General features: G+C 37.0%; 1 protein-coding gene across 2 annotated transcripts; it reads left to right on the top strand.

The window, feature by feature from the left end:
• The first annotated feature begins 1,772 nt into the window (after positions 1–1,772).
• Positions 1,773–10,294, top strand: LOC117298278 (flocculation protein FLO1-like). Of its 2 annotated transcripts, none has more exons than XM_033781426.1 (2): positions 1,773–2,558; positions 8,626–10,294. In XM_033781426.1, the coding sequence occupies exons 1-2, from the start codon at positions 2,556–2,558 to the stop codon at positions 9,466–9,468; spliced, it is 846 nt and encodes a 281-aa protein (XP_033637317.1). In that variant the 5' UTR covers positions 1,773–2,555; the 3' UTR covers positions 9,469–10,294. Both variants share the same exon structure in this region, with proteins under 2 accessions (XP_033637317.1, XP_033637318.1).
• Positions 10,295–13,427: the final 3,133 nt, after the last annotated feature.

The following is a 13,427-nucleotide window of genomic DNA, read 5'->3' as shown; positions in this document are numbered from 1 at the left end:
GTACGTTGTTATTCCAACAATTATTTTGAGTTAATATCAATGTGTCCAGCGCCCCTTCAGCTGACAATGGCAGTCACCATAACTTCTTGTTAAAGCAGGGGAAATATACTAAAAAGGAAACCAAAGATCAATCTGCTGAGAGACTTTCATCTAACATTTTTAGAGAGCTTAAAAATGAGTGCATCACAAAACTGAGCTTCAATTTTGTGCACCTCTTGAACAGATTGGTCTTATATTTTTTGACCGGTAAAAGTGTACATACTTGGTTTAGTTTCATCTTAGAATTTAATCAAGCCGTTTGAACCCAGTAACATGAGTTATAATGACCCGTATAGGTGGATTACCATATACTATATACTGTTAACAATAGTAATAATGTAATTAGGTGTACTTATGTGTGAAGTCTTTCACCATTATGTAAACCCTGTAAGTTATTTGTAAATCTGTGAACTTTTTTTTCTGTTCCGAAAGTTAGTGTCCGATACTTGGTAATTACTCAAAATAATTATTAGCATAAAACCTTACTTGGTTAACGAGTAATGGGGAGAGGTTAAGAGTATGAAACATTGTGGGAAACGGCTCCCTCTGAAGTAACGTAGTTTTCGTTTTTAACGAATTTGATTTCGAGACCTCAGATTTAGAATTCGAGGTCTCGAAATCAAGCATCTGAAAGCACACAAGTTCGTGTGACAAGGTTGTTTTTTCTTTCATTATTATCTCGCGACTTCAACGACCAATTGAGCTCAAATTTTCACAGCTTTGTTGTTTTATAAACATGTTGAGATACACCAAGTGAGAAGACTGATCTTTGACAATTACCAATAGTGTCCAATGTCTTCAAATATTCATCACAACAGGTGAAAAGTGGTCCTTGGTCATCATAAAATTGGATTTTTTAAAACTAAAAAATATGGTAATGCTACTTCAACTTAAACAGCCTTGATTTAGTATAAAACAAATTAAATCCATTGGACACTTTCGGTAAACAGTATTGTCCAAGGCCCACACTTCGTGTATCACAACTTATATATAAAATAACAAACCTGTGAAAATTTAGGCTCAATCAGTCATCGGAGTCGGGAGAAAATAACGGGAAAACCCACCCTTGTTTCCGCACGTTTCGCCGTGTCATGACATGTGTTTAAAATAAATTCGCAATTCTCGATATCAAGAATTGATAATTGTTTTAATGTTTTCTCAAAAAGTAAAGCATTTCATGGAGTAATAATATTTCATGAGAAGCCTTTCACCATTACCTTCTGTAAACCCTGTAAGTTACTTGTAAATCTGTGATTTTTTGTCCCTTTTTTTCTGTTCCGAAAGTGTCCGAGGGCTTTAAGAGAAAGAGAGATCAACAGTGTCACGCAAAAACTCGCGGTTCAGAAGATATAATTATTAGTTATATGGAAGGAGGCTGCCTTTGAAACGTTTTATACTGCACTGTAGGATTCTTGGGTTTTGGTCTTGATGAATTCGCGTGAGAATTGTTGGCATAACACCAAACAAAACAAGAAAATTTTACCTAAAAAAACCCATTGCATGTATGTACAACGGTCACATTTTGTTTCAGAAGCCTTTCTCTCTATCAAGATCGTTTTATATTTATAATGAATTACTCAGAAATAACTGATTTCGTTTCAGTTTCGGAATAAAAATGAATCATGAAGAAGAAACAAACTTCCACTTGCGTATAACAACACGAGTTTTGAAGTCACGCCTATTTGGTCGGTTCTTGTTTGTTTGCTTTAATTTTTTGTCTGAGGAAATGTTGATAAAGACATATTCGTGTGAGTGAATGTTTTTTTTTTCAGTGTTCATTTTAGCCTCTACTCAAACTGTTGAGGTCGAGAAAGAGTCTCGGTTGGGAGACAATTTTGAAATATTTAAAATTTTAAAAGCATGATGTGCCAAGCTGTACGGACCATGTTGATTCTGGTCTGCATTCAGCTGGGAGTAAAAGCAAACGACCCATCTGGAAATGACCCGAACCAGGATACGGGTCAGGGGCACGCAGCTGGAGAAACCACAAACCAGAAGACCACTGGGGTCGATGATGATGGCATACTCTCGCAGAAATTGACATGGGTGTCTGTTTGTCTGATCGTTCCCTCAGCTGTGGGGTTGATCGTCATGGTCGGTAGCTGCTGTCTGTTCTGCTACCGAAGACTGAACCAAACCGACTCATTCTCCCCTACAACAGACCCCGATCCTCACCTCAACGACGACGTTCACCAGACTAAGGACGACGGCTACAGTGGCCCCAACCCCATGGCATTCTGGCACGGCACCCTGGCTACACTAAGTGGCACCACTTCTCCCAACCCAAGTGGGTGTAACCCAAATGGGTGTAAAAACCCGACTGGGTGCCCGAGCAAGGAGGAACCGGAACCCATCCAGTACCTCGATCTCATGCTAGAGCCTCGCTCGTACGAGACAATTCCAACTCACAGGGACGTGGAGATGACGTCATACGCACAGATGCAGGGGGAGATAAGACCATCTGCCAGCCGGAGGTTCTCCTTCTTCCCGTTCAAGCACATCTAGCACGCCCTCTAATGGTAAGATTCCATAAGTCCGTGTATTGATTTTCACCCACTTGCGTATGCGGCCACACCCTAAGTAGAGAAGTTGCGCAAGCGTCCGGATACAGATACAGATACGGATATGATAACCGTATCCGTTCACGTCAGCCGCGTGTTGGATTTTGTTTCGCAAACCATCTACCTCTAAGGTATGTTTCACTTGAGTGCGCTCGCATTCATCATGAGTGTTTTTCTGACTAACATGACCGATAGAGACCCAGTGTTTAATACACTGCATTTTCTCATTGTTTGCTTGCAAATGACTAACAATTTTCTATCTATATCAAGCAGGATACCAGTTAAAGCAATTCCATGGGAATTTTTTTTTGATCTGGGACAAAAATACAACTAAAAGTCTGCAAAACAGTATCCGTTTTTCTACGAAGTGTATGAGCTCCCACATCCGTTGCTAACGTGTATGCAAAATACATTATGCATAAAATAACAAACCTGTGAACATTTGGGCCCAATTGGTCATCGAAGTTGCAAGAGAATAATGAAAGATAAGACATCAATGGTGCGCAAATTTGGGTGCTTTTATATAATGCCTAAAAAAGCCTTCGGGCCAGTCTTTTATTGAGTGAAAGCTTAACTTTTCCCCAAAACTACGTAACTTCAGAGGGAGCTCTCCCTTGTTTGTTACCAAGTATGTTTTTATGCTAATTATTGTGAATAGTATATCAATAGTGTCAGGTGCCTTTGTTTTTTCGTTCGAACGAGTTCATTGTTCTCTTACAAACTTTCAATGACCAATATTGAGTCAAAATTTTCAAACATTTATTATTTTATGCATATGTTGTCATACACTAAGTGAGAATACTGGTCTTTGACAACTTTTTCGACAAAATTTAAAAAGTTCACAAGGCCTTGCACCCTTTTCGGCAACACTTTTCACCTTGTACAGCTTTTCGACAAAATTTGACAAGTCCACAAGGCACTATTTCGGCAAACCTTGGAAATTTAACAAAACCTTGTACACTTTTTCGGCAAAACTTGAAAAGTTCACAAGGCTATTATAGCCTTGTGAACTTTGTCTGCAACATTTAAAAAGTTCACAAAGCTATAGCCCTGTGAACTTTTCGACAAAATGGAAAAGTTCACATACTTTTTCGGCAACATTTAAAAAGTTGTATAGCCTCGTACACTTTTTCAGCAAGACTTGAACATTTCACAAGGCTATATAGTCTTGTACACTTTTTCGGCATATTCAAAAAGTTCACAATGCCTTGTACACTTTTTTGACAAAATTTGAAAGGTTCACAAGGCAACACTTTTTCGGCAACATTTGAAAAGTTCTCAATAGCCTTGTATACTTTTTCGACAAACCTAAAAAGTTCACAAGGCTTTTTCGACAAAATTGAAAAGTTTACAAGGCTTGTACACTTTTTTGAAAAAAATTGAAAGGTTCACACTTTTTTGACACAAATTTGAAAAGTCCACAAGGCACTTTTTCGGCAAAACTTGGAAATTTAAAGGAACACGTTGCCTTGGATCGGTCGAGTTGGTCTTTGAAAAGCATTTGTAACCGTTTGTTATAAAATGCATATGATTAGAAAGATATTTCAAAAGTAGAATATAAAGATCCACACAAGTATCGCTCGAAGTTGCGTGGTTTTCCTTTTACCTCTTCGACAAACACGGTCGGCCATTTATGGGAGTCAAATGATGACTCCCATAAATGGCCGAACGTGTTAACTCGCAAAGTAACAGGAAAACCACGCAATTTCGAGGCAAAGGTGTGTGGATCATTGTATTCTACTTTTAAAACATCTTTCTAATCATAAGCATTTTAAAACGAATGGTTTCAAACGCTTTTCAAAGACCAACTCGACCGATCCAAGGCAACGTGTTCCTTTAACAAGACCTTGTGAACTTTTCGACAAAATTGAAAAGTTCACACACTTTTTCGGCAACATTTAAACAGTTTTATAGCCTTGTGAACTTTTCGACAAATTGAAAAGTTCACACACTTTTTCGGCAACATTTAAAAAGTTCACAAGGCCTTGTACAATTTGTTTAGCAAAATTTGAAAAGTTCACACGGCTTTATAGCCTTGTACACTTTTTAAACAAAATTTGAAAAGTTCGCCTTGTACACTTTTTCGACAAAATTTGGAAAGTTAACAAGGTTATAGCCTTGTACAATTTTTCGCCACATTTAAAAAGTTCACAAAGCCCTGTACACTTTTTAAGCAAAATTTGAAAAGTTCACAAGATTATATACAGCCTTTTACACTTTTATCGGCAACATTTAAATAGTTGCTTGTACACTTTTTATAGCCTTGTACACTTTTTAAGCAAAATTTGAAAAGTTCACAAGGCTTATAGCCTTGTACACTTTTTCGGCAACATTTAAAAAGTTCACAAGGCTATAGCCTTGTTCACTTTTTCGGCAACATTTAAAAAGTTCACAAGGCTATAGTCTTGTACACTTTTTAAGCAAAATTTAAAAAGTTAACAGGGCTATAGCCTCGTACACTTTTTCGACAAAATTTGAAAAGTTCACAAGATTATAGCCTTGTACACCTTTTCGGCAACATTTAAAAAGTTCACAAGGGTTATAGCCTTGTACACTTTTTCGGCAACATTTAAAAAGTTCACAAGGCTATAAGCCTTGTACACTTTTTCGGCAACATTTAAAAAGTTCACAAGGCTTATAGCCTTGTTCATTTATTCGACAACATTTGGAAAGTTCACAAGGTTATAGCTTTGTTCACTTTTTTGGCAACATTTAAAAAGTTCACAAGGGTTATAGCCTTGTACACTTTTTCGGCAACACTTAAAAAGTTCACAAGGCTATAGCCTTGTACACTTTTTCGGCAAGATTTAAAAAGTTCACAAGGCTTATAGCCTTGTACAGTTTTTCGACAACATTTGGAAAGTTCACAAGGTTATAGCTTTGTTCACTTTTTCGGCAACATTTAAAAAGTTCACAAGGGTTATAGCCTTGTACACTTTTTCGGCAACACTTAAAAAGTTCACAAGGCTATAGCCTTGTACACTTTTTCGGCAACATTTAAAAAGTTCACAAGGCTATAGTCTTGTACACTTTTTAAGCAAAATTTAAAAAGTTAACAGGGCTATAGCCTCGTACACTTTTTCGACAAAATATGAAAAGTTCACAAGATTATAGCCTTGTACACCTTTTCGGCAACATTAAAAAAGTTCACAAGGGTTATAGCCTTGTACACTTTTTCGACAAAATTTGGAAAGTTAACAAGGTTATAGCCTTGTACACTTTTTCGCCACATTTAAAAAGTTCACAAAGCCTTGTACACTTTTTAAGCAAAATTTGAAAAGTTCACAAGATTATATACAGCCTTTTACACTTTTATCGGCAACATTTAAATAGTTCACAAGGCTATAGCCTTGTACACTTTTTAAGCAAAATTTGAAAAGTTCACAAGGCTATATAGCCTTGTACACTTTTTAAGCAAAATTTGAAAGTTCACAAGGTTATAGCCTTGTACATTTTTTCGGCAACATTTAAAAAGTTCACAAGGCTATAGCCTTGTTCACTTTTTCGGCAACATTTAAAAAGTTCACAAGGCTATAGTCTTGTACACTTTTTAAGCAAAATTTAAAAAGTTAACAGGGCTATAGCCTCGTACACTTTTTCGACAAAATTTGAAAAGTTCACAAGATTATAGCCTTGTACACCTTTTCGGCAACATTTAAAAAGTTCACATGGACTATAGCCTTGTACACTTTTTCGGCAACATTTAAAAAGTTCACAAGGGTTATAGCCTTGTACACTTTTTCGGCAACACTTAAAAAGTTCACAAGGCTATAGCCTTGTACACTTTTTCGGCAAGATTGAAAAAGTTCACAAGGCTTATAGCCTTGTACAGTTTTTCGACAACATTTGGAAAGTTCACAAGGTTATAGCTTTGTTCACTTTTTCGGCAACATTTAAAAAGTTCACAAGGGTTATAGCCTTGTACACTTTTTCGGCAACACTTAAAAAGTTCACAAGGCTATAGCCTTGTACACTTTTTCGGCAACATTTAAAAAGTTCACAAGGCTATAGTCTTGTACACTTTTTAAGCAAAATTTAAAAAGTTAACAGGGCTATAGCCTCGTACACTTTTTCGACAAAATTTGAAAAGTTCACAAGATTATAGCCTTGTACACCTTTTCGGCAACATTTAAAAAGTTCACATGGACTATAGCCTTGTACATTTTTTCGGCAACATTTAAAAAGTTCACAAGGCTATAAGCCTTGTACACTTTTTCGGCAACACTTAAAAAGTTCACAAGGCTATAGCCTTGTACACTTTTTCGGCAAGATTTAAAAAGTTCACAAGGCTTATAGCCTTGTACAGTTTTTCGACAACATTTGGAAAGTTCACAAGGTTATAGCTTTGTTCACTTTTTCGGCAACATTTAAAAAGTTCACAAGGGTTATAGCCTTGTACACTTTTTCGGCAACACTTAAAAAGTTCACAAGGCTATAGTCTTGTACACTTTTTAAGCAAAATTTAAAAAGTTAACAGGGCTATAGCCTCGTACACTTTTTCGACAAAATATGAAAAGTTCACAAGATAATAGCCTTGTACACCTTTTCGGCAACATTTAAAAAGTTCACAAGGTTATAGCCTTGTACACTTTTTCGCCGCATTTAAAAAGTTCACAAAGCCTTGTACACCTTTTAAGCAAAATTTGAAAAGTTCACAAGATTATATACAGCCTTTTACACTTTTATCGGCAACATTTAAATAGTTCACAAGGCTATAGCCTTGTACACTTTTTAAGCAAAATTTGAAAAGTTCACAAGGCTATATAGCCTTGTACACTTTTTAAGCAAAATTTGAAAAGTTCACAAGGTTATAGCCTTGTACACTTTTTCGGCAACATTTAAAAAGTTCACAAGGCTATAGCCTTGTACACTTTTTCGGCAACATTTAAAAAGTTCACAAGGCTTATAGCCTTGTTCATTTATTCGACAACATTTGGAAAGTTCACAAGGTTATAGCTTTGTACACTTTTTAAGCAAATTTTAAAAAGTTAACAGGGCTATAGCCTCGTACACTTTTTCGGCAAGATTTAAAAAGTTCACAAGGCTTATAGCCTTGTACAGTTTTTCGACAAAATTTGAAAAGTCACGTATACACACAAAGTATCGACGTATCAGTATCTGATCTGTATCCGTGCGCTTGCGAAACCTCTCTATAGTAAATGTACTTGACGTCTTTGGTAATAATTGTCAAAGACCAGTATTCTCACTTGGTGTTTCCCAACTAATGCATAAAATAACAAATCTCTTAAAATTTCGACTCAATAATGGTTATTGAAAGTTGTAAGTGAACAATGAACTCGTTCGAACGAAACAACAAAGGCACCCGACACTTTTTGTATAATACTCAAAGTAAGCATAAAAACCTACTTAGTAACAAACAAGGGAGAGCTCCCTCAGAAGTAACGTAGTTTTGGGGAAAAGTTAAGCTCTCACTCAATAAAAGACTTCAGGCATCTAAAAAAAAAAAGTGCGCACTCATTATTCTCTTGCAAATTCGATGACCAATGGGCACAAGATGTTCACCGATTTGATATTTTATGCATAAAGTGTGAATACTGGTCTTAGACAATTGCAAAAAGGGTCCACTGTCCAGTGTCTTTAAACAAGACTCATCCATGTCATTGTTTTCATTTTCTTTAGTTTCTAGATTCACAAAAATAACTTCTATCTAACCAACGTTGTAATGTGACTTTCATTTTCACTATTAGAGCCTCTTGAATTACAACTGAAACTCCAACCGAAATAGTTTCGACACACGCAAATGTTTCTTTTTGTAAGATAAACAGAGAGGAGATATTGCATTTGTGTTTGTGTATGTATGTTTTGTTTTCAATTAGCGAAACGAAAGGCTCTTAGAGTAAGCCAGGCAAAAGAAGTGATGTCTGTATAATGCTATACATCTCAATGCGGCTTTGGGTAGCGCACCAGCAGCAAGTTCTTCCTCCCATAAATATTGTCCAAAAAACTGCATTCTTATTCCACGATGATTATGTTCATTGCTCTCCATGTTCTTGTGATACTTCAGGGGGTTCGAGCCAACAGCGAGGACTTCACTGGACCAACAAGGACACACTTCTCGGTGCATGTGGAACTTGTGCCCGGTTCCACCGGCTTCTCAACGGCCCAGCCCAGCTGCCGAAAGGTGGCGCGTCTACTGCTGAACGGCACGTATTCCAAATCTCGTATAATCAAGACTGACATTGATTTTCCTTTAAATGGCTCTACGAACGGCACCAGTTCGTCTTTGTGTTGTTACAACCCAAACTCCAACAGTGCATCGTCACCCATTACGTCATCATCCTACGACACGTCATCGACTACCAACACGTCATCGCATTTCACTACGTCATCATTACCACACAACACGTCACCACACTCGTCGTCATCTAACACGCCATCATGTTCCAATGGCACCCCACCAACCAACGCATGTCTATCTCAACTAAGCATTCCAGGGTTTTACCTGTGTTCCGATCATGAGCCGATGACATTCTCCGCTTTTACCACATTCGAAACAAAAATCCTCAATGATTCTGCTGCTGATGACGACTCTTGCGAGTCCAGCTACCTTGTCTACGTCATCTGTGGAACTTCGTGTGCATGCATAGTCCTCGTCATCTTTAACGTCTTTGTCATCGTGATTGCGTGCCACTACCGTAGACTGATCGTCAAAGTTCGACTCGAGGAATCCAAACTCGACTTGAATCTACTCCGGATGCAGGTCGGCACCTTCCCAGTGGAAGATGTCTACACAGCGCCCTCTGTCGTTGTTCCCGAGGACCGTTACCAAACGTTTACCGTCGTGGTGGACAATCCTCGAGGCAGCGTGCACGCTTACAACCAGGTATGCAGAGAGACTTCGATGTGAGAAAAAAATCAAGAGATGTTCCGAAATGAACCGGAATACAACGAAAACAACCGAATCAGTTTCACAAACAGATAAAGTGAGCCACTAATGCAAACCGTCAATGAGTTCTAACTAATCTAAAAAAATAACCAAGCATAAAATTGGTGATGATATTTCACTTGCCAAGTCACAATGCAAACAAGTATATGCTTTTCTTTCTACTTAAAATGTAAACAACACTAAAACAACGAACTTCCAGCCACTAATAGTGTGTGACGTAACAACTGCTTACTCGGAGTATTGAATACAAGAAATGATCAGGGTAGTCGTTATGATTCAAAACATCTACATTATGGGTCAGTGTGGACCACAATCTGTGTCAATATAAACCAGAAATGGGTCAGACTACTAAACGCAGAATCTGAGATAAAATCAAATTTGTCATTCAGTTCTCGGGTCAAACTGACCCAGGAATTGACCAGCCGTCGATTTCACCAAACTCTTTCTAGGATTAATCTCAGGACTTCGGACGAGTCCCAGCCTCGCACTGTAACATGCAAACCCAAAGATTAATCCTAAGTCAGGACTAGTTACTCGTCCTAAACCCGAGATAGGATTGATCCAAGCGTTTCGTGAAATCGGCTGCATGCCCCCCTTGAGGTGCTGTTTGTTGTGTAATTTATCGTATTTAAATAATGTTAGGCTCATGGCTTCGCGTTTCTGATTGGTGTAGTCTGACAGCAATTTGCGCCCCCTCACCTTGAGTCATTTCAAGGTGTTGCATTAAAGGCACTGGACACTGTTGGTGTTACTAAAAAATAATTTGCACAAGCAATGGAGAGCTGTTGATAATATAAAACACTGTGAGAAACGGCTCCCTCTATAAAGAAACGTAGTTTTTTGAAAAAAAGATGTGGTTTCTCACTCAAGTATTTGAATCAGATAAAAGAATTCTTATGCCTGAAGCCCATTTCGTGTATCTAAAAGCAAACCCAATGGGAGACTTTCTGGGACGATAGAGGGCAGCAGACTTACCGGGTAAATCCATTGTTCTCAGAATTATGCGCATGTTCAGAACTACGTAAACAATGGAAATTTACCCGGTATGTCTGCTGCCGCCTAGCGTTGGAAAGTCTCCTATTGTGCAACAAGGTGTTTCTTTCATTCGTTATTCTCTTGCAACTTACCAACAATATTGAGTCAAAATGTTCACAGATTTGTTATTTTCATAACTTTGAGATACACCAAATGAGAATTATGGTCTTTGACAATTACCAAAGGTGTCCAGTGCCTTTAATGGTTGCTTCATCTCATAAACTCATCCTTAACAACAAGCATCAATTGATTTAGTAATAAGCCGCCAGCAGTATCACTATAATGGCAGACACGACGATGCATTACAAAATGTAGGCCTACAATATTAGTATTACGTATACTGGAAAGAGCCTAGATTGACATCCAAACGTGTAACTCAAGTACATGTAGCGTACAGATGCAAAAATTTTAGGCACTATAGCCAGCCACAAATATTTCCGAAAGGATCACTTAACAAGAGAAGTATTAAAAAAAAAAAAAAAAAAACAATGAGAAAAATAAACTGACAGAAAGTTTGAAGTTGTTTTATGTAGAGATATTGTATATAGGTATGTTATACAAGAGTAATTCAGTTATGCACATTAAATAAGGAATATATTGTGGCCCTAAAAGGACATCATGCAACGCAAATATCTTTGAAAGATAAATATTGTTTATGATGTCGAAAAAACTATCGCAAAAAAAAAAAAGACTACGGAATGAAGACCGTTATTAATCTTAAATTTAATAAAGATAATACATGGAAAAAATCATCTTTAAAAACTTTCAGATTCGAATTAGCTTAACCCGATTAAATGTAATTGATATTGAACTGTAATTCTTGTTATCCCAATCAATGTTTTTGTATGAACTAGCGTGTAATGACTTAATTTTTCAAAAAGTATTATTATTTTTAGACGCTCTTCACAGAAGTATAGTTAAAAAAAAATGTAAAAGCCAAAACCATGAACCCGTTGTTTCGTGTTTAAAAGCAGTGGACATTATTGGTAATTACTCAAAATAATTATCAGCATAAAACCTTTCTTGGTAACGAGTAATGGGGAGAGGTTGATGGTATAAAACAGTGTAAGAAACGGCTCCGAATTTGCAACGAATTAGATTTCGAGACCTCAGATTTAGAATTTGAGGTCTCGAAATCAAACATCTGAAAGCACACAACTTTGACAAGGGTGTTTTTTCTTTTATTATCTCGCAAGTGAGAAGACTGGTCTTTTACAATTACCAATAGTGACCACTGCCTTTAACAATATTAAAGGAACGTTACAGAATTGGTAAGAACAAAAATCGCGAATATCACAGATTTACATAAAACTTACACGGTCTAATGATGATGTTAGTAGAAAACAGCCCTTGAAATATTTCTGTCTGAAACTTTGTGAGAAATAAATAAAACTAATTTCCCAATAGGAGTTCATCGCTCACTGAGATTTTGATTCATTTAAGTTTTTGCATTGATGTCGGTTTTTCACTATTTTCTCGTGACCCAGATGGCCGACGATGTCGAACTTCTACAGGTTTGCCAGTTTATTGCACTGTAAACAAATTTGGTAAAAAATGCCCAACTTGTTACCCAATTAAGGGCAAATAGTGAACTCCTCCAACTTTTGGGCAAAATATTACCCATCAAAGTTAGGCACTCTGATTGCCAAATAATTGGGTAATATTTCCTCATCAATAGTTGGGTATATTTTGGTAACCAACAGTTTGGTAATTTTTTGTTTACCCATTTTCTGGGTATTTAATACATTATCAATAACCCACTAATTGGGCGATGATTTTATTAATGATTTAACCTTTTTCGGTGTTATCCAACAAATGGTGAATGTATTTAACCCTTTGAGTTACAGTTTCTTCTGTGATACGTCATACAAGCAGGCGTAGAAAATATATTTTCCACGATGGCAAACGGTGGTGAGCTGTGACCAATCGAGAGGGTGCTCAGTGGTTTGTAGATGCTACGGAAGGTTAGTTTTTAACTAAAATACAGTTTGTTTCCTGTTTAGTTGTTGTACACAGTCGTGACAGTTGCAGCGCAAGCACACGCATACATGCCACAACCGGCGTTGCACATAATGGCATGATAAAACTGAAACTAAAAACTGAAACTAATTCAACAGTAGTGTCACTTTGTTGCTCCCTCTGCAACTGTCACGACTATGTACGACTGAATAGAAAACACAACTTCATATTTAGTTAAAAACTAACCTTCAAATTTGATCTATATCTACTGGAAAACCCCGCTCGTCACAGCCACTCCTCCACTCGCCATGTTGGAAAATATCGTTATGTTTTTTCATACCTTGCCCAACTTTTGGGCAACTCTTTGATCGTAGTGCGCTTGATCGGATGATTTTGACCAACTTATGTGCATCATTTTAACCAACAATCGAAATTAACTAAAATTACCAAAAAAGTTGCTCCAATAAATAAACAAAAGTGTAACCAACAGTTATGATAAATTCAGATTACGAATTATTTGCCCAACACTTGCCCAATTTTTGTTCCGCTTTTTAAACAAAAAATTTGCAAACAAAATGTTTGTCCAACACCAATTGGTTTTGTTGGGCAATTATCGACCAATAATTGTTGAAGTTACTTTGCCCAACAAATGATTTGACCAACGTTTTTGCAGTGTGTATATAGCTGGATTACTTAAAGTGCTTACACTATCAGTAACTGATTTGTAAGCAAAAACAAATTATGTAATGTTCATTTAAGAAACAAAGAGTCGAATAATGTAACGTTATTTATTTTGTTTGTATTATTTTATTTACTGACTTATTTATTTTACTGACTTATTTATTTTGTATTGTTACTATAAGATTTCCGGTCACTTTACTTCCCAAAGTCGACTTATCCTTCGACACAACACTTTTCAAAACTAA

Source organism: Asterias rubens, chromosome 13 (assembly GCF_902459465.1).
Source record: "Asterias rubens chromosome 13, eAstRub1.3, whole genome shotgun sequence".
Taxonomy (NCBI): Eukaryota; Metazoa; Echinodermata; class Asteroidea; order Forcipulatida; family Asteriidae; genus Asterias; species Asterias rubens.
The sequence above is the reverse complement of the archived record's forward strand: the minus strand, read 5'-3'. Positions and strand labels throughout refer to the sequence as shown.